Source organism: Lolium rigidum, chromosome 3 (assembly GCF_022539505.1).
Source record: "Lolium rigidum isolate FL_2022 chromosome 3, APGP_CSIRO_Lrig_0.1, whole genome shotgun sequence".
Lineage (NCBI taxonomy): Eukaryota > Viridiplantae > Streptophyta > Magnoliopsida > Poales > Poaceae > Lolium > Lolium rigidum.
This window is the reverse complement of record NC_061510.1, coordinates 333,772,563-333,795,620: the sequence shown is the minus strand read 5'-3', so window position 1 is coordinate 333,795,620 and position 23,058 is coordinate 333,772,563. Positions and strand designations below refer to the sequence as shown.

Here is a 23,058-nt window from a genome sequence, read left to right as displayed (position 1 = left end):
GCAAAGGCTTTATTTGATGTGTAAACCTACGTCGTTCGGTAATGGACGAAGAACTAGTTGATCGGCGACATTTTCATGCAAATCCACAACACGGTATGCAAGAAAGACATGGAGAACAACACATAAGATACATTAATCATATATCTACACAACGACATGCCAAATCGATATAATCTGGACATCCTTTATGCACATCGAAACAAAACTACAGCAAGTTGGACATCTAATGCCACCTTTAATATATCGCTACGTTCTACAGATCAATTAGTACCAGCATCGTATATTAACAGGCTGGACTCAGATGTACCTGAACCCATAGCGAGATCTGCGCCTTGCATGGACAAAGAGCTCGAAAGGGGGAAAATGGTGGCGCCACATTTGGGCGGTGAGAGTAGCGGTGGTATAAAGATGTTCAAACCAGCGGGATGTGACGTAATTTCTCCCGCCGTAATTTTGATGACGCGCGCGTGCTCGCGTCATCAGCTCGCTTGCACGAGGATAGCGGAGTTTCCCCCCTTTCCATCATCGCCAAGCTTGACTCGCTGGAAACGCCGAAATCGAGCGTGGCTTCGAAGCCAACTTTTAGATCGTTTTAAGAACCGTACGATACATGAAAGAAAAAGTCCGTGACGCGCCAAACAGTCCAATCTTGACCCACCGAAGATGGGAAACGCTCTAGTGAGCAACGCCATTGGTTGCGCCCAACCGAAATATTTTTGAGGCACGCGGCTGGGCGTTATTTTCTATCCGACACTCACAAAAACCTTTGTCCTCCTTTGATTCATGGATAGGAAAAAATATAGGAATAGGAGAAACATAGGATTGGAATGTCATGCCCATTTCAAATCTATGGGAAGATGCAGTGTATTTGATTGTAGCAAATGAATTTTTCTATGAGGTATGACCTAATGCTTTTTTTATATATGATTTACATTACTATATCGTATAGAATTAGTTTTCATAGGAAAAAGTTTTCATATAATCTAAATTGTACATAATTCTTTTACAAATTCTCAAAGGAGCCCTGAGTAGTTCATACAGCGCGCGGAGCACATAATCCTCGCACTATTGAAAGAGGGCGGGCGATAATTAGAGAGGAGAGAGGCGATGGATGCGTGATGAGCGAGGATTCATTCACTCAGCAACAGGCGGCAAGGGCACCAGTAGCAGGTCGCAGTAGCAGCGAGCGAGTGAGGGAGCGCGCGGTGGTCCATCCCCATCTGGTTTCGTCCGTCACACATCACACACACACTAGCGGGGACGAGGCAGCCATCAATGCCCTTGCTCCCACCCCAAGCATTCAATGCACATCTTGTCCTCATGCCTTCCCTTTCCAACACCCTAATTAATGGCGCCCATACGTGCCTCCAAAACACCCCCCTCCCATTTATCTCCCCCTCCTTCTCCTCTATTCCCCCGCTCTTCTCCCGCGGTTGCACGCACGCGCCATCCCTCTTCCTCTTCCTCTAGATCTTCCTTCCCATCTCGTGTCGATTCTCTTCCTACTTTTGTCTCTCGCGGTTGCTCTTCGTCGCAGATTAGTTGTGAGCCAGAGCCTGTATGCCGGCGTGCTGCTAGATGGTTTCTGAGGCGGTGGGCTTCATGTCTCGAGCGGCGGACGGTGGCATGGCGGCGGAGCTCGTCACGCGTGACTTCCTCGGCGGGTGCGCCACCGCCGGCGACGACGCCGCCGCCAGGCACGACGCATCCGTGGTACGTACGCAACAACTCATGTTCTGCTTCGCGTGCCCTGTCCGCGTCACCCTCTGGTTTCTTCTTCTTCCTTGCGTGCTCAATTGGGAATTTGGGGTTGGACCGCCAACTATGACTTTCTGACTTGTTTTCCTTCTCTTCACGTGGAGTTAGCTAATCCGGTCAACAAAACTCATCGGGATTAGTAGCAACGACTTGTCAATTGCGTGTTGAGCGGTGTTAATCATAGACGACCGCGAGGTTTATGAAACCTCAGCATAATCTAAGTAGACTAGGCTGCTAGACCACCAAAAATTATCTCGATGTAGATTCCAGAAACTATTTTATTCGGCAGTTAGGATATGGATTAGCGATTGTTCTCTCGGTTAGGTCGAATTCGAATTCTCGCCAGTTTATTTATTTATTGAATTTCACGTGTCTGCCATGTTTTGTCCCGGCAATTTTAAGTGGTGCCAGCGTGAAGCATGGAAGAATCTTTTAATTACGGCAGGCAGTTCGAGTGCTATTATCGCCGGTGTTATTGCCTGAACGCCTATTAATCTTCTCCTGCATGGCATTGATTGATTTTTTCCTTAACTTGGTGCAGACCGGCAAGTCGCCCCTGCACAAGCACCTGAGCCCGCCGTCGACACGGGACCTCAACCTGTTCCCCGTCTCCGGCGCCGCGCCAGGGACGACGGAGCCGGCGGCATCAGCCGTCGCCGCGGCCACGACGACGTACCACAGCGTGTGCACGATCGAGAAGGTGAAGACGGCGCTGGAGCGGTTCGAGCGCGGCAAGCAGGGGCATCATCAGCAGCTCAGCGGCCCCGGCGCCGGCGCTGCCTCCCCGTCGTCGTCGTCGGTGACCACGTCCTCCATCAAGCGCGGCGCTGTGGAGCAGGGCGACGGCTGCGACTCGCCATCGGCCGCCGCGGGCGGGGGCGGGATGGTGGCGGCGGCGTGCCCGCGGTGCTTCCTGTACGTGCTCATCTCCCGGAGCGACCCGCGGTGCCCGCGCTGCGAGTCCCACGTGCCGCCGCCCCCGTCGGCCCCCATGCACAAGAAGAAGCCGAGGATCGACCTCAACGTCGGCTTCCTCGGAACCTAGCCGTTCACCGCTCACCGCCGTACGCACGTAGCTAAGCCAGGAAGAAGAACTGAAGAAGAAGTAGAGATGGTCGTCGGTCAGTCAGTCATCATCCTCGTCGGCGCGTTAGGTAGGTATATGCCGGGTGCTCCGATTCGCCACGACTCCAGTTGCCCATGCGGCCGCCGAGAGCGACCTCCTAGAAGAAGAATCCTTGCGGTACATAGGGGGCTCCCAATTTTTGCTTGTCCATTAGTAATTTCCAGTTACCACTGTTACTATCTACCAGTATGTATGGCCGGCCGGCCGGCATCCCCCAATTCTGTCAGAAATCAATCCATAGAACATGATCAATCAAAAGCATCCCATTATTGCTCGTCCGATTTGTTCATTTCCAGTATCGCTTCAGTTATTACTTCTGCTGCGGGCGTACAATACGGCACGGGAATCGTGGCGGACACTCATCGATCATCGTCCCCATTCATTGCAGATGTAGCCGCGGATTAAATGGCATGAACATGGACATGGATGCGACCAGTTCGCTCTTAATTATGGGATGCGTCACGGGTTTTTTCCGCCCCGGTTTTAATGTCGGGATGATGATGATGAGGAGTTTGACGTCGCAGCTGCAGAGCTAGCTTTGATGAGCTGCAGGCAGCAGCGCGGTGGAGTGCAGTTTGCATGCATGTATGGCCGGCATGAATGAATGCACAATTAATGGGCGATGTGATGGTTGTCCGTGCCCGCTTGTCTTTTGGTAGGGGATGACAGCGAGAGCCCAGCAGCAGCAGGCCGGAGCTGCCTCCCGCCTGTGTTAAGCTTTTGCTCCGGCCAGGTTTTAATGGGCTGCAGACGACGCAGGCTACATGTCATGCAGGCGCCGTGTGTCGCTGTATGGCCCTTTTTTTTTAAAAAAAATAGACGCTGTGTGTCGCTGTATGGGCTCGTGATAGATAAGGGATTATTCACACGTTCTACGCCTCTGACGTGCTGTTTGGGCCTTGGATGTTTGCGCTTCTTAAAACATTCTCGGGCCTTCGAAGGCTCGGCCTTTCTACAAAAGAAGAAGAACACCTAAGGCCCATCGGGCTGGGCCAATAGGATTGTTTTACTATTTTCCTACCCCCCCTGCCGGGAGTGCTGTACACCGACCTGGTCGGCATGTACGGGCCACCGCACACCCCACCGACCAGGCCGGTTGGTTGGGCCGCGGCCCATTAATAGTAGGTACGTTTTTTTCCTTTTTTTGCTGTTTCTTTTCTGTTAATATTTTTTTTTCAATATCTAACTTTCAAAAAATATATTTCGGAGAAAAAATTCAAAATCTGTTCAGATTTGAAATTTTGAAAATGTTCAGATTTTAATTTAATTTTATTTCAATATTTGAACATTTTCGGATATGGACATAATTTAAATTTGAACATTTTTAAAATTTGTAAAATTTATTTTTTTCCAAAAATTAACATTCTTAGTTATGAATATTTTTCGAATTTGAACATTTTTTGAATTTGAACGCTTTATATATTTGAACGGATTTCAAATTTGAACGCTTTTATATTTTTGAACATTTTTTGTATTTGAACGAATTTCAAATTTGATTTTTTTGAACGGTTTTAAAATTTAGAACGTTTTTAAAATTTGAATGTTTTTTAAATTTTGAACATTTTTCAGTTTTAAAACAGAAAAAGAGGCGAACTGGGCCGACCAGGCCGACCCATACCGCGCGCGGGGGGTGTGCGGCCCGCGGTAGCGGCCGACCTTGTCGGTGTATAGGATTTGTCCCCCTGCCCCTCGCTTCTATATGGGTGAGGGGTAATCGTTTAAAATGCTTGGTCTTTTCGTTCATAAGAAATGCTTGAATATAAGTGCCATAGAGATATAACTTTGCCCGAATTTTGTTGTGATTTCTTTTTTTATGCGGGGATTGGTGAGATATTGCGCGTGTATTTTCTCGGGATTGAGCATTCAATATGGGCCCAAAAAAAGTAGGATCGATACCTGCCGGATGCACATCCTCTTGAAGATAAAAACATAGGAGAGAACACAGGTAATGCACCAGGAAAGTACACCAAGAAATACGTAGCACATGTGAAAAACATAGTAAGAACGCAAGGGGAAAAAAATCCTCATACGCTGCACGAACTAATCTTCACGTAGGCCGGTTGCAAGGGCAACGTATAAAAATAACAGATGCAATAAAAATTTGCTAAAATGTATGAATTGAATATCATTTTTTAGGATATCTGCAAAGAAAAAAATTTAGCTGTCGCTTCAGAAGTTAAATCAGTTTGAAATGCAATAGTTTGCAGCAACAAGGCACGGAGGAAAGAACAAATAATGTCCAGGGTACAACGTTAATATTAAAAAAGTAACTTGAAGAACATCATGGGAATGTCTTCAGAAAAAAAAACTATCGGAAAGTGTCAAGAGTGGTTTCTTTCCCTTCGCGAAAACTTTGCCCCTATATATTGATTAAGAAGAAGCTTACAAGAAAGTAAAGGTTTGTGACTTATTACACGATTACTCTCGTAGCATCAAAAGGTGCAAACTTTTTGCACCCGCAAACACCCATAAACTAGCTTCCTTAGTGATCTTGTTGAAGACGACTTGCGAAGGCGCATCCTTGTTTTTTAACACCCTATCATTTTGCTCGTTCTAAATTTCCCAAGTGATGAGCATAGTGAGGGAGGCCATTGCTTTGCGGTTTTTCCTCGATGACATCATGTTCCACCATTCCGGGAAAGAGAGTTCCAACCAAAGGCTCATATGAAGTTTGTTGATGCCCAACCAATCTTTGGCCTTCTCCCAAAGTCGCAAAGTGAAACGACAATGAACAAAGGGGTGGTCAACGGACTCTATCCATTTCTTGCATAATGGGCACATGCCACAATTTAGCCAACCCCTCTTCTCCAAGTAGCCGGCTGTTAAAATGCTATTCTCTTTTGCAAGCCAAGAGAAAAATTGACCTTGGGTCGCGCCCAAGCCTTCCACATCGACTTGTTTAAGCTTGTAACAGCGGATCCCAAAAATTGAATGTCATATGCGGACTTTGTAGAATATTGGCCATCCGAAGTGAGTCTCCAAACAAATGCCATCGTCCACGTTCTCATCAAGATGGAAGTTGTCGATGAGGCCCCAAAGCTCCACAAATTGGGAGAGATGCTCCAATGAGAAATGTTGCTCCAAATCCACTTTATCCACCCATGCATTACCATGCAAAACTTGATCCACCTTCCAATGCTTGCGCTTTGAAAAAGGTAAAATTAGTGGCACAATATTAGGTTTTTGCCCCCAAGCCACGGAACATGCCGAAAAGGAGTCTTCTTTCCATTACGAACCATGCTGGTGGTTGCGGCGTAGAAATTTTTCATATCGTCTAGCGTGCAAGGGTTTCCGGAGCCTACCCAAATCTTGCTTGGGTCATTCCACTCTAACTAAGGCCACCTAAGACGTAGAGCTGTGGCAAACTTGTCCATTTGAAGCACACCAAGGCCCCTACGCTTCTTTGGACGACAAACCTTCCTTTGGTCGGCCATGGACCACACTACGGGGGCCAAGTGCAAGGTCAACTAAGACAATATGCTTTAAGTTTGGGATATTCATTTTGGCTCAAAGGTGCATATGAACCCACTGTGTGAAAACACATTTCAGATTATCAGAAAAATCAGAAATAAAATTGCGCATGTACATCTAGATATTCTATGTTCGCACACAAATTTTCCGGAAAAAGAAATATTTTTATGTCCCGTGTAAAAAAGACAATTTTTGATGTTCTAATATCACTATTCACGGGACATTTCTTATCTTTTTTACACAGACCATATAAAATGTTCGTTTCCCCGAAACTTGTGTGCGAATATAGAATATCTGAATGTACACGCGAAATTTTATGTCAGAAAATTTTGACATTTTTTATTTTTTCTGCATTTTATATATAATAGGTTCATATGCACCTACGTGGCAAAACACCACCTCCTCCTGTACTACTTCTGTCGATGAAAAACAGCAGGCTTCTTTTATTCGTCAAAAAAAGTGCGCCTTGCAGCCTTGAATACGGCTGAAAGACTGAAACACGACAGGGATTATTCAGCGGAGGTCTCTGTCGACAGCAGCATCACGCACGTGTTTTTGTAATGATATACATGGAAAGTTTGATGACTTCTGTTTTCCCTTTTACGACCACAGGAGTTTATGAACGTCGTCAACTTGTAGGTTAATCACTTAATTGCCAAGTCAGTGGTGTGGAATGAAAAGGTCATCCTTGTCGATCGGACAAATATGGCAATACAAACGAGGTAACTCCCTGGTCGAGTTGTAGTTCAACTTCTTTACGTTTGCTTACTTTGCTTAACATGGTTTGCATTTCAGAGATCTAATTTGTTGCTTTAGGACTACGAATTTGGTCGTATACATGCACACATGGAAATACTAAGATCGATAATGTTCCTGAACTGCGGCAGCACGAGGTAACGATCGATGATGCGATGGGCTCCAACCTGGAATGTTGGCAGCTGCCTAGTTCAACCAATTCCTTGGTCCAAGAAGATGGCCGGAAAATGGAGAAAACGGCAGGGTTAATTGGGCGTCACAACTTGTGCGTGACTCCCTGGCCCCGAACAGTATTCTTCTGAATCTTGTGGGTACACGGCGAGACTTGGACGAAAAATCAGTCAAGAGCTCATGCTAACGCAAGGTGATCAGTTATGCAGGTTGGCATCTCTAGAGCTACCAAATTCTGACCAAGAAGCCAAGAAGGTGTACGTGTGGACGTGTGGTCATCAAGCTGACACAAGGAGTACGCGGCGGCAAGAGAGAGAAAAACACTTCCGACGTGGCATGCCACTTAGGACTGACGGCCGGGAATCACCAGGCAAATCCTTTCACAAACTTAAACAGTTAAAAATTTGAAATCTAGCTAAATTTTAGCATAAATTTCGGTAAGTGTGCAGTAATTAATGTCAAGAATGTCTACCCGCAAAAAAAGAGTCAAGAATGACAAAATACTGATTCAAAGTAGTAGAACTCACTCTTTCAGTTCACGCATGCCTAGGAAATAGGTAGGGTGTCAAGGTGGGAACTCGGTGAGATCTCACTTTTACGGTATTTTGCTTTTTCCAGTTTAAAATTTATATCAAAATTTATATTAGAAAAAAATAAAATGTATTACAAGTGTGATTTAGGTGGAATCCCACTTGACACCTTAGAAATAGGACTTGGATGAAGAGATTACCCTTTTCTTAAACGGGGCGTAGTTCCCCAACAACTAACATCATTGGGTTACCGGCCAAAACTAGAAATGCTCCGAAATTCATCCCGCCATCTTTTTCCGAAGTCTTTCCACAAGGTAACGGCGTACAATACTCTAGTTGTTCATCATGGCGGAGTCGCCTCGGTTTTCACCTGTAGTCGTGCATAACCACCAACTAGACCGTGATGCAGCCTCCTAGCGATCCCGATGAACATGAACGACGAACATGGTGCTACGACACAAATTGCCCCGTAGGAAAAGCATAAAAAATTTAATTTACATTGATCCCAATGTATCACTCAACTAAAAGTTTAGCACATGTAGAATGATCGTATACACGGCTGACACAGGGGTGGACAAATATTGCGAAAGCCAGGACTCGAACTCGAGACCCTAGACTCTGATACCATGTTAAGCTTCATTCACTAGCAACTCAAACAAAAGTCCGAAGTGATGAAAATGGTTAGTCAATCCACTTATACATATCAACAACAGTAACAAGATAATGTGGCAACAAGAACCAGACACGAACGTCTATTTGAGCATTTTTTTAAAATGGATGGATGATCAAGGTCGCATATTCATCAAAGAATGGTTCAATCAAAGAACGGACTTACATATTTATATGCACATGTATATTCATCTCTACACTGTATATGCACAGCTCCACACGTTCTCATGATCCCGTCAGGGTTAGTCTTTCCTAGCCGGCTCTCTTCATGGCGCAGTCGATGGCCCGCCGGAAATGCTCGGCGTCGCATGGTATACGCAGCACTCCCGGCTGGCTGTACCCGTACTGTTGCGCCGCCATATCCAGCAGCTTCGTGATGCAGGGGTCGGTGAGCAGCCTCACCGGCACAACCACACGCTCGCCGCTGCAGGTGATCATCGGGACGTGCCCTCTCGGGACCTTCTCGTGCTCGTGTTCGATGCATGGCGAGGCGCCGGATGGCGAACGCTCGCTGCCATTCTTCTTCTTCCCCGCCATGACGATTAGACGGATACACTTGCTAGCTCGCCTCGAGGTCGGGGTCTTTTCTTATCTTGGAGCTGCGGCGAGCGATGGATAGATCGTTTGTCAGGCTGGTGCTGCGGTGAATGACAAAGGATCCGGCAGGGTATGTACTTATATGCAAACGAGGAAGGATCACCTGGTGATTGTCGAGTAGCGACAGCACGTGTGCTTCTTGCCTGCTCACGTCTGGTCAAGGTGCCAACGTGTACAGTCTTTGGCTCGTGGTCCGGTTTGGAGACTAAAGTTTGGACGGAGGAGAACTTCTGAATACGTCGATCCGTCGGGTAGATCAGGCGCGTCTTCTTTTGACCTTGAACTGGTTGGGATCTATTCGGATGTTTCCCTCTGGAAATCCAAAATCATGGGCTATTGAATCTTACAGGGAATTCAAATTCTAGTTTTGTCGTACTAAACTTCTCTAAGTTTGATTGTATTGATAAAATTAAATTACCAACATTTACAACGTTCAATCTTTATAGTATGAAACGTAAAGTAAATAAAACTAAATTGGTGTTCAAGATGTTTATATATTTTTCTGTAAATTTTATGGAACTTTAAGTACTTAGACTTAGGAGATAAAACTAAAATTAAAATTATTTTGAAACAAAGGTAGCAGACACAAGGAGTATACGTATTACATTTTCGAAGAAGAAGTCTCGTCGAAACTTCTACGGTACCTGAACCGAGAAGACAATGTCGTTTCAGAAACTGCATATCAAAAGTTGAGTGACAATGCAGAGTTATACTCTGTATTGCCTAAGAATTTGTAAATATAGTCGTAGACGTAAGAGGCGGAACATCTCTAAGTTTTCCAAACACATATATATAAAGCAACTTAATGTACGCACATCTGAGCCTACCATGGTCTCGGGAGGTACAAGTGTACAACGTTAACTAGCGTTGCATAAATTCTGCACTTGCCACACTAATACCGCCACCTCTCAACTTCTATATTCCCTCTGCCCATGAATACATAACCAAATATACAGAAGAAATACTCTAGTATATATATAATGTTGAATAAATACATTATGAAAATATAATATTAGGTGAATCTATTGGTATTGATTCAATATTGTAGATCTCACTATTTGCATATATATGGATATATTTGGTTAAATTTAGAATTTTTTTACTTACTACAAAATTCATAAGTCATGTATTTGTGAATGGAGTAAGTAGACCGATGTTTTGGACGCATTTGGACTCTATAGCACATAGCATTTGGGTATGCCATCATATAAGTTCGTGCCTTGTCTTGCAATAAATAACTCAAACTGGACTCCTAGCCATGGTTATCCATAGAGGAAATAACAAATCATACTTTGAGTCAAGGTTAACTTTTTGTGTGAAAAAGGAAGAGATAGTGCATCCTCTGCACCAATTGATGCATGAGACCTATCATTACTTTAGTACTTTCAGTCTAGGTCAGATAGCGCCGAGAGATTTCGGCAGATTAAAAAATCTTGCACTTTTTTTATGCATGGTCCTTTCCTTCCATGCACACATGTGAACACAAAAACATATTAACACATGCACTAGAATGACACTACCCCCTCAAAAAGGCACACAAAGTATTTTGTATATACATTTGTTGTAGATCTTGGTGTTATTGTATAAATATTTGGTCGAACAAAAGAGTATTAATTTTTTTTCACAGTTTGTATGACACCTGTTTTGGAAATAAAGGGAGTGTTATGTTGTAATTCAAATTTATAAAGGAGGCTAACTTCTGACGAGCGAAGCAAGAGCCGTCACTGTGTTTATATATACATCTTGTAAGCCATCGGTTTGGGTTGATCGCTTCATTAGAAAGCCCATGACATTGTGTAAACACTACTCGATATAGTGAAGTTTTTGCGGGTAGATGCCCGTGGTTGTTTCCTTTCATTGTTGGAGAGGTTTTTCACGTTAAATCTTTTATCGCTTGCGTGTGTTTTGTTTGTTCTTCGTTCTTTTACTTGTCACGTTTATAGCAGGGTGTCCCTTCTGTATTAGTACTTCTACTTGCCCTTAAATTATACTCACTTCATTTCAACGAATAAGACATCCTTATATTTCGTGTTTTTTTCTTTGACAAAAGTTACTCCAAATATATATGAAGATTCTTTTAAAAATTAATGTCATTAGAAAGTATTTTTCAATACGAATCCAATGATACTTATTATGTACAATATGATCAAAATTTTGTTACTTAATATTTTTAGTCGAAGTTTGTCTTAAAATACGCATGCAGCTTCTTCATTGCAACAGAGGTACAAGCGTTTAAGTCTCAAAAGTTACACAAGGGTCAAAACTGGACAAATATTGAATCATACCCCTTTCATTTGCTCATAATATGCCGATATAGGGCAAATGCAAAGCAAGTCATCTTTGTTCCGATGATAGAACTCAAATTTGGGAAATATTTCTTATTTTCGTGTGTACTCGCTTTGTTATAGAGATGAAAATGGGGTCAGGAAGATTGCCCAACATGGGTTGAAAACTTGAAATGTGCGACTTTTGGACCGATCTAGTTTGGGAGGATGAACTCTAGGGGCGCTCACTGTGTTTGCAGGCGATATGCACACATATTGTGTCTGTATCGCGGCCACATATTGATCAAAGAACTGATCGATGGAAGAACAGAGTAACAGCCTAACGGACTATATAAATCATGTACACTGTGTGGCTCACCGTCACCGTATCTGTATTAGCTCCACCCCTACATGTTCTGTTCAGGTCTGTCGCCGAGCGCCTAACTAGCTACTTCTCTGAAGCGCGCCGCCGACGACCCGCCGGAAATGGTCCGCGTCGCAGGGGATCCGGAGCACGCCCGACTGACCGTACCCATACTGCTGCGCCGCCATGTCCAGCAGCTCGGCGATGCAGGGGTCGGCAAGCAGCCTCACCGGCACCACCACGCGCTCACCGCAGCCGGCGACCATCGGGACGTGCCCCTTCGGTACCTTCTCGCGCTCGTCGTGGTAGCATGGCGACGTGCCGGGCGACGATGACGCCGACGAGTAGCTGCCACTCTTCTTCCTCCACGCCATGGCTATTTTATCAGTTAGACCTGAACCTGATCGCACCGGGCACGAGGTTGGAGACTCGGAGCTGTGGCGAGTGATTGTTTGATTGGCCTGTTCTTGGGTTTTGAACTGGCAAAGGAGTTTTATAGGAGAAACACCAAGGGGAAGGGGGCCATGTGATGATCGAGATCGAGTAGCAGGACGTGAGCTTCTTGCGTACTTACCATACGCGCGGCGCAGTCAACGTCCCAGCGTGGATAGTCTTTGGCCTCAGGGCATCTCCAACCGCGCGACCCAAACGGACGTCCCTTTCGGGTCGTTTGGGTCGTCGCGCGGACACGCGGATGTCACCCGGACACCCACACACGTCCGGCTACATTTTTAATCCCCAACGCACATACGACCCAAACTGAAAAGTAGACCAAACAGAGGCAGAGGCCGGGCAACGGCGTGGGCGCGGGGCGGCCGGCGACGGCGTGGGCGCGGCGCGGCCGGCGACGGCGTGGGCGCGGCGCGGCCGGCGACGGCGTGGGCGTGGCGCGGCTAGGCGAGGCCGGCGAGGGCAGGGCGTGCGTGGCGAGCCCGGCGACGGCGCGACCATGGCGAGGCGAGCCCCGCGCGGCCGGGACCTCCGCCATCCGCTCCCTCTCGCCACGGGCGCTGCCCCGTTCTCCGCGGGCGCGGCCCCGTTCCTCGCCGCCGACCTCCCTGTCACGGCCGCTCCCACGGCAGCTGGGCGGCCTCCTCGGCGCGGCCTGGCCCCTCGCGAGGCGGCCCGAGGTGCGGCGCGGCCCGGCCCCCGCGCGGCGAGCTCCGCCCACGCCCGTCCGTCGCCCAAGCTCGACGCGGGCACGGCCCCGTCCGCCGCTGCGGGCGCTGCCGCTGCTCCTTGTTGAGGTCGTTGACGAAGAAGTAGTCTAGGCGCAGCTGATCCCCCCTGTTGTCGGCGCTGATTCGTGCTGATTCGTGCGTGCATGTCTGGCTGCTGCTGCCTACGCGCGCGGCTGCTAGCTGCTAGAGCTTGGTGCTTTGCTGCGAGCGGGGATGTTGTCCAGTACAGCTCGGCCACAGCACAGCTCAACCACAGCGGCGTGGAGGCGCGGGGCGGTGTGGCTCGCGACGCGCCCGGCGTGCGGGTGCTCGCGCGGCCGGCGCCCGGCGTGCGGCCACAGCACAGCTCAACCAAAGCGTAGTGAAGGCGCGCGGCGGCGTGGCTCGCGACGCGCTTAGCGTGCAGGTGCTAGCGCGGCCGGCGCCCGCGGTGGCTCGCGACGGCCCGTGCTCGCGCGGCCGGCGCCCGCGGCGGCGTGGAGGCACGTGGCGGCCGGTGCTCGCGGCGGCGTGGAGGCGCGTGGCGTCCCGGGTCGGCGCGGCGCGGGCGGCGATGCGGCCTGCCTCAACGCGGGCGGCGGCACGGCCAGGCTCGATGTGCTCCGTTTTGGCCGCGGCGACCTCCGGCATGAACGAAAAAAAAGGGGTTGTGTTTAGCGGGGAGCCTCCACGCGAGCTCGACGGCGGTGGTTGGCCGGCGAGCCCTATTCCGGTGGGGAGCGAAGCCAACATCCATGGCAGAAAAAGAAAGAGAAGAACAGAGGAGAGAAAAGGTTGTGTGAGTTTGGATGGATTAACTAGTGTGGCTGCCATGTGGGGTTTGGGAGGACACGCGCGGACGACCAGAGACGTCCGCACGTGTCCGGCTCGCCCCAAATTGCTCCCAAATTTGGTCCGGCTTTGGGTCGTGGCGGACCATGCGGGCTGTCCGTTTTGCATTTGGGTCCGCGCGTTGGGTCATGTTTTTACCCAAACGGACGCGCGGGTTGTCCGTTTTGCGTTTTGCGTCCCCGCGTTGGAGATGCCCTCATGCCCTCACTGCACTTCGCGTTTTATGTTGACGAAAGTCCAAAATCTTGGGCCAATGATTCGCGTGGGAGTAGGTTCATTGCATACTCGTCAAATCCTGGGTTGGATGTTTGCATGTTTATAGATTAGCATATGCCACTACCAAAAGTTTAACGTTAAATATGTCAGACAGAAGTACATATATGTTGCTAAAAAAGGCAACTGGTTGATCGTTTGATCCTTGCCGTGGATCAAACACCTCAGTGGCCGTCCATGGGACACACCAAGTAAAATTGACATTTTGCAGACTCAATAAAGGCAATAAACAAAAACAGATGATGTGCTGCCTTACAGGAACACGGGATGAATCATACTATTTCATCTAAACCTACTCGGCTACGGAGGTGGCATTTTGGCTCATAGGAGCAAATGCTCCCAATATACAAAATAATTAAAAATTAATTTTAAAAATGTCAAAAAAAATTGACATAAAATTTTTGGTGTACATCATGACATTCTATGTTCGTACACATGTTTTCATGAAAAAAGAACATTTTATGTGGTGTGTACAAAAAAGACAAAAAAATGTGTTGTACGTAGTCGTGTTACAACATCAAAATTTGTCTTTTTTACAGGAGCCACATAAAAAAATTTATTTTTTTGAAAATTTGTGTACCAACATAAAATGTCTAGATGTACATGTAAAAATTTAGTTTAGAATTTTTTGACATTTCAAAATGTGAATTCACACAATGGAAGCAAATGCTCCTATGAGCCAAAGTGCATTTCCCACTCGGCTACTCCCTACTCTAAATAAATTTGTATTAGTGTAGAGTTTCATACAAATGTGAGGTTGTTACCGGACATTATGTTTATACACCCGGGTGCATATGCACCCTTCATTTGAAATACATTTTTAACAACATATTTAAAATTTCAAAGAAATACAAAAAATTGTCATATATATCTTGACTCACAAAATTGTTTCAGCAAAAAATCGACTTGTTTTGTGCCCTGTGTAAAAAACATAACTTTTTGATGCTAAACTAGTCTATTTCTCGAGACTTTTTCGTCTTCTTACACAGGGCACAAATATTGGCGGTTTAATGTGAAACTTTAAGTGCACACATAGAACATGTCTCTCTACATGAAAAACTATTTTTCTATTTTTTTTACTTTTTAAAATATGTTTTGTACATACCGGTTGCATGCAACTGAGATCAGTTTTGAGTTTTCGGGTTGTAACCTGTGTAGATACATTGATACAATTTAACTTTTCTATCAGAACAAAAAAAATCCGCAAACACCACCATCCAGGGGATCCCCTCACCGACTATAATTTGATTCTTCTTAGGGCATGTCGCTAACCGGCTGTTGTATGATAATATGAGATTTCGTGATCAATACTCACTCTGTTCTCAAACAAGTGGATATTTAGATTTAAAATTTATTCATAAAAGAGTATAGTTATGTTTTTCTAATACAATTTAAAGTAGAAAAAATGCTTCTATCTCATAACATGAAAATCAAGACTAATAACATTTAACATGTGGTTTTCTATTTTCTACATACACGTAGCTTATTGGATGCGGGGAAATTAAAACAGTGAAAGATGATGGGTGATATTTTATAATGCAAAATGTTTGATATTTCTTGAAAAACCAAGATGTACACTCTTCTAAAAACGAAGGGAATCCATTGGATTTGTGTAGAGACGATATCTAAGCTAAGCGGGAGTTTAAATATATCATATCTCAGTTGGGCCAACGAACAGGCCAATAAAATTCAATAAAGCTCCATAGCATATTACTCCCTCCCTCGGTATACACACCCTTAATTTGATAAATATAATATAAATTGTACAACATAACAAATTATATAAAATTATAAAGTATAACATCTGAAGTTTCTAATGATATATGTTATGTTTTCCATCCATTCCCAAATATAAGACGTTCTTAAATTTTGTTGGTCAACAACTTCCACCTTTAACTATGATTTTTATTTATAATATGTCCATAAATTGTATAAAAAATATATAATGAAAGATATTTGCAAGATGATGGATTGGTACCATTTATACTTTCCGAATTCACATAATCTGATAACTTGCTCCGTCCTAAAATGTAAGGCACGTTTTTTTGCATGGTATTTGATGTACAACTTTAACCACTAATATTTATCACATTATATGATTTCAAAATGTATAAATGATATTTTTTTTAGGCTAAACAGTCGGTTTCCCCACTGTGTATTTTCTTTTATTAATAAAAAATGCATAAATGATATCATTGCAGCCCTCTTCCAAATTACTTTAATTTCATATATAGTTTTACAAGTTTTGTGCATATATTATGAGTATAAATTAAATTCAAACTTGTAAGCCATTAACCAAGGAAATTTGAGGAGTTTATTTTTATTTTGGAGGGACAGAGTATATATTAGTAGTGGTCAAAGTTGTGCATAAAAAATGATGCAAAAAAGTGTCTTATATTTTAGTATAGATGGAGTATAAAATTATATACATTATACTATTAAGTTTGTGAAATTGATGGTCTAGGGACACACGCATGACCTATACACTGGGGCGAACTCAGCGTACCTCTCGTTGTTAGGTTCCATGTGCCCATCTAAGTCCAAGTTCTTGGCTTGGCATGGGTGTTCGTAACTTCGTATTCACCTAGATTTATTTTAGGATTTAAACAATGCTATTTCTTTTGTGATATATGACGTACCCGTGAACAGCGAGGCGCATGTAGTGATTTCGTTAATCTCAAGATCTGTCAGCTCAATATCTCAGAGGTGCTCATAGAAGTAGATGTTTATGTGTTTATGGGGAAAAAGTTTCAACAAAAATCCATTTTATAATTGGGCTTTCTATTTTCGTGCCCCTGATTCGTTAGTTGTGCTCAGTTTTTCCCAGCCTCTTAACTTTTCCTCAGCTTTCCCCTCCCTCTAGTTTGAAACCCCTCGCAGACGCTCGGATGGGAGGGTTGTCGTCAGGTCAGAGGCCTTACCGTTACCGTTAATCTGACAGGTGGGGTTGCACAGAGGGCAGTTCCTCTCTGACCATCTCGTGCTGACGGGTAGCCATCCATCTATCGCTGACATGTGGGCCGTTTTATTTCCTGATTGTATAAGCGGTGCTGCCAATGACAAAAGGGGCCGCTCTATAGGGCTGCTGCAGCCAATGACCAGTGGGGTCGTCTATTTTTCAGAAAAAGACATATATTGCCGCTCTGTGGGGCTGCCGCAGCCAATGACCAATGGGATCGTCTATTTATTTAGAGAAAATCATATATTGCCGCTCGGTGGGGCCTCCGCAGCCAATGACCGTTGGGGTCGTCTATTTATTTAAAGAATATCATATAGAGCCGCTCTGTGGGGCCGCCTCAGCCAATGGCAGGTGACTATTTTCGCGTTACGCGGTGACCTAGCAGTGGCGGCGAGCATAGCCGTTCTGACCATACCGATATCGACATCAGCATCGTTTGGAGGCTGTGGTGCTCGAATCATGGTGGAAATTGCGATATTATTTTTACATGCATAATATATAGAAAATTGCTAGATCTCTAAATCGATGCATATGAAGCTACATATATATTCATGGTCATAATCCCCTTATCTAAAGGGAACAGATGCATGGCTTCACGTCGTCGTCGCTTTCATCGTCCGTATCTTCGTCGTCCGAGTAGTAGTACTTCCTGCATATTGTTCCGTCGAACACCTTCACTGTGAGCACACCATCGCCTTCATATTTGAAGTGTAGGAAGCAGCCGAAATCCACACAGTGCGCGATGGCAAAATTCTCCCAGCCCTTGTCGAGGTACATCCGGCCTTGTCCATCAAATAGGATCTCCACGGTCCAGAGACGAGGACCGCAGTCAGTGCTGGCGTGTAGTTGACACACGTCTGTTGGGAACCCCAAGAGGAAGGTGTGATGCGTACAGCAGCAAGTTTTCCCTCAGTAAGAAACCAAGATTATCGAACCAGTAGGAGTCAAGGAACACGTGAAGGTTGTTGGTGACGGAGTGTAGTGCGGCGTAACACCAGGGATTCCGGCGCCAACGTGGAACCTGCACAACACAATCACAATACTTTGCCCCAACTTAACGAGTGAGGTTGTCAATCTCACCGGCTTGTCTGTAAACAAAGGATTAAATGTATAGTGTGGAAGATGATGTTTGTTTGCGAAGAACAGTAAAGAACAGAGTTTGCAGTAGATTGTATTTCAGATGTAAAGAATTGACCGGGGTCCAAAGTTCACTAGTGGTGTCTCTCCCATAAGATAAATAGCATGTTGGGTGAACAAATTACAGTTGGGCAATTGACAAATAGAGAAGGCATAACAATGCACATACATATATCACGATGACTACTATGAGATTTAATCGGGGCATTACGACAAAGTACATAGACCGCTATCCAAGCATGCATCTATGCCTAAAAAGTCCACCTTCGAGTTATCATCCGAACCCCTTCCAGTATTAAGTTGCAAACAACGAGACAATTGCATTAAGTATGGTGCGTAATGTAATCAACACAAATATCCTTAGACAAAGCATTGATGTTTTATCCCTAGTGGCAACAGCACATCCACAACCTTAGAACTTTACGTCACATCGTCCCAGATTCAATGGAGACATGAACCCACTATCGAGCATAAATACTCCCTCTTGGAGTCACAAGTATCAACTTGGCCGAGCCTCTACTAGCAACGGAGAGCATGCAAGAACATAAACAACATATATATGATAGATTGATAATCAACTTGACATAGTATTCCATATTCATCGGATCCCAACAAACACACCATGTAGTATTACAAATAGATAATCTTGATCATGATAGGCAGCTCACAAGATCTAACATGATAGCACAATGAGGAGAAGACAACCATCTAGCTACTGCTATGGACCCATAGTCCAGGGGTGAACTACTCACACATCAATCCGGAGGCGATCATGGTGATGAAGAGTCCTCCGGGAGATGATTCCCCTCTCCGGCAGGGTGCCGGAGGCGATCTCCTGAATCCCCCGAGATAGGATTGGCAGCGGCGGCGTCTCTGGAAGGTTTTCCGTATCGTGGCTCTCGGTACCGGGGTTTTCGCGACGAAGGCTTTAAGTAGGCGGAAGGGCAGGGTTGGAGGCGGCGCGAGGGTCCCACACCATAGGGCGGCGCAGGCCCACCCTTGGCCGTGCGGCCCTGTGGTCTGGGCGCCTCGTCGCCCCACTTCGTATCCCCTCCGGTGTTCTGGAAGCTTCGTGGAAAAATAAGACCCTGGACGTTGATTTCGTCCAATTCCGAGAATATTTCCTTTGTAGGATTTCTGAAACCAAAAACAGCAGAAAACAACAAGCGGCTCTTCGGCATCTCGTCAATAGGTTAGTGCCGGAAAATGCATAATAATGACATAAAGTGTGTATAAAACATGTGAGTATCATCATAAAAGTAGCATGGAACATAAGAAATTATAGATATGTTTGAGACGTATCAAGCATCCCCAAGCTTAGTTCCTAGTCGCCCTCGAGTAGGTAAACGATAACAAGGATAATTTCTGAAGTGACATGCTATCATAATCTTGATCAATACTATTGTAAAGCATATGAGATTAATCCAGCGATTCGAAGCAATGGTAAAGACAATGAGTAAACAACTGAATCATATAGCAAAGACTTTTCATGAATAGTACTTTCAAGACAAGCATCAATAAGACTTGCATAAGAGTCAACTCATAAAGCAATAAATTCTTAGTAGAAAGCTTTGAAGCAAAACGAAGGAAGATATAAGTTTCAGCAGTTGGTTTCAACTTCAACATGTTTATCTCATGGATAATTGTCAACACAAAGTAATATAACAAGTGCAATAGGTGAACATGTAAGAATCAATGCACACATTTCACACAAGTGTTTGCTTCTAAGATAGAAAGAAGTAGGTAAACTGACTCAACATAAAGTAAAAGAATGGCCCTTCGCGAGAGGAAGCATGGATTACTATTTTTGTGCTAGAGCTTTTCATTTTAAAAACATAGAAACAATTTTGTCAACGGTAGTAATAAATCATATGTGTTATGTATAAGACATCTTATAAGTTGCAAGCCTCATACATAGATTACCAATAGTGCCCGCACCTTGTCCTAATTAGCTTGGATTTACATGGATTATCATTGCATAACATATGTTTCAACCAAGTGTTACAAAGGGGTACCTCTATGCCGCCTGTACAAAGGTCTATGGAGAAAGATCACATTTGATTTCTCGTTTTTCATTATTCTCCACTTAGACATCCATACCGGGACAACACATAGACAACCGATAATGGACTCCTCTTTAATGCATAAGCATTCAACAACAGATAATATTCTCATAAGAGATTGAGGATTGATGTCCAAACTGAAACTTCCACCATGATTCATGGCTTTAGTTAGCGGCCCAATGTTCTTCTCTAACAATATGCATACTCAAACCATTTGATCATGATAAATCACCCTTACTTCAGACAAGACGAACATGCATAGCAACTCACATGATGTTCAACAAAGGTGTAATAGTTGGTGGCCTCCCCAGAAACATGGTTACCGCTCAACAAGCAACTTATAAGAAATAAGATACATAGCTACATATTCTTCACCACAATAGTTGTTAAGGCTATTTTTCCATGAGCTATATATTGTAAAGGCAAAGAATAGAATTTTAAAGGTAGCACTCAAGTAATTTACTTTGAAATGGCGGAGAAATACCATGTAGTAGGTAAGTATGGTGGACACAAATGGCATTGTGTTTGGCTCAAGGATTTGGATGCACGAGAAGAATTCCTCTCAATACAAGGCTAGGCTAGCAAGGTTGTTTGAAGCAAACTCAAGTATAAAATTTTACAGCAAAACTTACATAAGAACATATTGCAAGCATTATAAGACTCTACATTGTCTTCCTTGTTGTTCAAACACCTTAACCAGAAAATATCTAGACTCTAGAGAGACCAATCATGCAAACCAAATTTTAACAAGCTCTATGTAGTTCTTCATTAATAGGTGCAAAGTACATGATGCAAGAGCTTAAACATGATCTATATGAGCACAATAATTGCCAAGTATCAAATTATTCAAGACAATACCACATGAAGCATTTTCTGTTTCCAACCATATAACAATGAACGAAGCAGTTTCAACCTTCGCCATGAACATTAAAAGTAAAGCTAAGAACACATGTGTTCATATGCAACAGCGGAGCGTGTCTCTCTCCCAAACAAGGAATGATAGGATCCAATTTTATTCAAACAAAAACAAAAACAAAAACAAACAGACGCTCCAAGTAAAGCACATAAGATGTGACGGAATAAAAATATAGTTTCACTAGAGGTGACCTGATAAGTTGTCGATGAAGAAGGGATGCCTTGGGCATCCCCAAGCTTAGATGCTTGAGTCTTCTTAAAATATGCAGGGATGAACCACGGGGGCATCCCCAAGCTTAGACTTTTCACTCTTCTTGATCATATTGTATCATCCTCCTCTCTTGACCCTTGAAAACTTCCTCCACACCAAACTCAAAACAAACTCATTAGAGGGTTAGTGCATAATTGAAAATTCACATATTCAGAGGTGACATAATCATTATTAAAACTTCTGGACATTGCACAAAGCTACTGAAAGTTAATGGAACAAAGAAATCCATCAAACATAGCAAAACAGGCAATGCGAAATAAAAGGCAGAATCTGTCAAAACGGAACAGTCCGTAAAGACGAATTTTTCTGGGGCACTTAACTTGCTCAGATGAAAATGCTCAAATTGAATGAAAGTTGTGTACATATCTGAGGATCACGCACGTAAATAGGCAGATTTTTCTGAGTTGCCTACAGAAGGGGCTGCTAAATTTCGTGACAGCAAGAAATCTGTTTCTGCGCAGTAATCCAAATCTAGTATTGACTTTACTATCAAAGACTTTACTTGGCACAACAATGCAATAAAATAAAGATAAGGAGAGGTTGCTACAGTAGTAAAAACTTCCAAGACTCAAATATAAAACAAAAGTGCAGAAGTAAAATAATGGGTTGTCTCCCATAAGCGCTTTTCTTTAACGCCTTTCAGCCTAGGCGCGAAAAGTGTGAGTCAAGTATTATCGAGAGATGAAGCATCAACATCATAATTTGTTCTAATAATAGAATCATAGGGTAACTTCATTCTCTTTCTAGGGAAGTGTTCCATACCTTTCTTGAGAGGAAATTGATATTTAATATTACCTTCCTTCATATCAATGATAGCACCAACAGTTCGAAGAAAAGGTCTTCCCAATATAATGGGACAAGATGCATTGCATTCAATATCCAAGACAACAAAATCAACGGGGACAAGGTTATTGTTAACCATAATTCGAACATTATCAATCCTCCCCAAAGGTTTCTTTATAGCATGATCAGCAAGATTAACATCCAAATAACAATTTTTCAATGGTGGCAAGTCAAGCATATCATAGATTTTCTTAGGCATAACAGAAATACTTGCACCAAGATCACATAAAGCATTACAATCAAAATCATTGACCTTCATCTTAATGATGGGCTCCCAACCATCTTCTAACTTCCTAGGAATAGAAGTTTCAAGTTTTAATTACTCTTCTCTAGCTTTTATGAGAGCATTTGTAATATGTTTTGTAAAGGCCAAATTTATAGCACTAGCATTGGGACTTTTAGAAAGTTTTTGTAAGAACTTTATAACTTCAGAGATGTGACAATCATCAAAATCTAAACCATTATGATCTACAGCAATGGGATCATTGTCCCCAATATTTTGAAAAATTTCAGCAGTTTTATCACAAACAGTTTCAGCAGTTTTGCACGCTTTGCACTAGGAGTAGAAACATTGCCAACACCAATTATTTTACCATTGATAGTAGGGGGTTTAGAAACATGTGAAGCATCATCATTACTAGTGGTGGTAATATTCCAAACTTTAGCAACATTATTCTCTTTAGCAAGTTTTTCGTTTTCTCTTTCCCACCTAGCATGCAGTTCAGCCATCAATCTAATATTTTCATTAATGCGAACTTGGATGGCATTTGCTGTAGTAACAATTTTATTATCTTTATCTTCATTAGGCATAACTTTCAATTTTAAAAGATCAACATCAAAGGCAAGACTATCAACCTTAGAAGCAAGAATATCAATTTT

The 23,058-nt window shown here is 43.9% G+C and overlaps 2 protein-coding genes across 2 annotated transcripts; one reads left to right on the top strand and one right to left on the bottom strand.

Annotated features, from left to right (window-relative positions):
• Positions 1-1,333: 1,333 nt before the first annotated feature.
• Positions 1,334-2,824, top strand: LOC124700074. Its single transcript, XM_047232264.1, has 2 exons — positions 1,334-1,731; positions 2,321-2,824. Exons 1-2 carry the CDS (start codon positions 1,579-1,581, stop codon positions 2,801-2,803), a joined length of 636 nt encoding a protein of 211 aa, XP_047088220.1. The 5' UTR covers positions 1,334-1,578; the 3' UTR covers positions 2,804-2,824.
• An 8,962-nt stretch (positions 2,825-11,786) lies between these two features.
• LOC124697071 (auxin-responsive protein SAUR41-like) lies at positions 11,787-12,080 on the bottom strand. The gene has a single exon (XM_047229709.1). It carries the CDS (start codon positions 12,078-12,080, stop codon positions 11,787-11,789), a length of 294 nt encoding a protein of 97 aa, XP_047085665.1.
• Between the last annotated feature and the right edge of the window lie 10,978 nt (positions 12,081-23,058).

Excerpts from the sequence above, each read along its gene's own strand:
- LOC124700074 (XM_047232264.1), top strand. The coding sequence starts at position 1,579 with ATGGTTTCTGAGGCGGTGGGCTTCATGTCTCGAGCGGCGGACGGTGGC. Across the intron at positions 1,732-2,320 it reads TGGTACGTACGCAACAACTC|AAGCACCTGAGCCCGCCGTC; the intron begins ATGTTCTGCTTC and ends TCGCCCCTGCAC.
- LOC124697071 (XM_047229709.1), bottom strand. The coding sequence starts at position 12,080 with ATGGCGTGGAGGAAGAAGAGTGGCAGCTACTCGTCGGCGTCATCGTCG.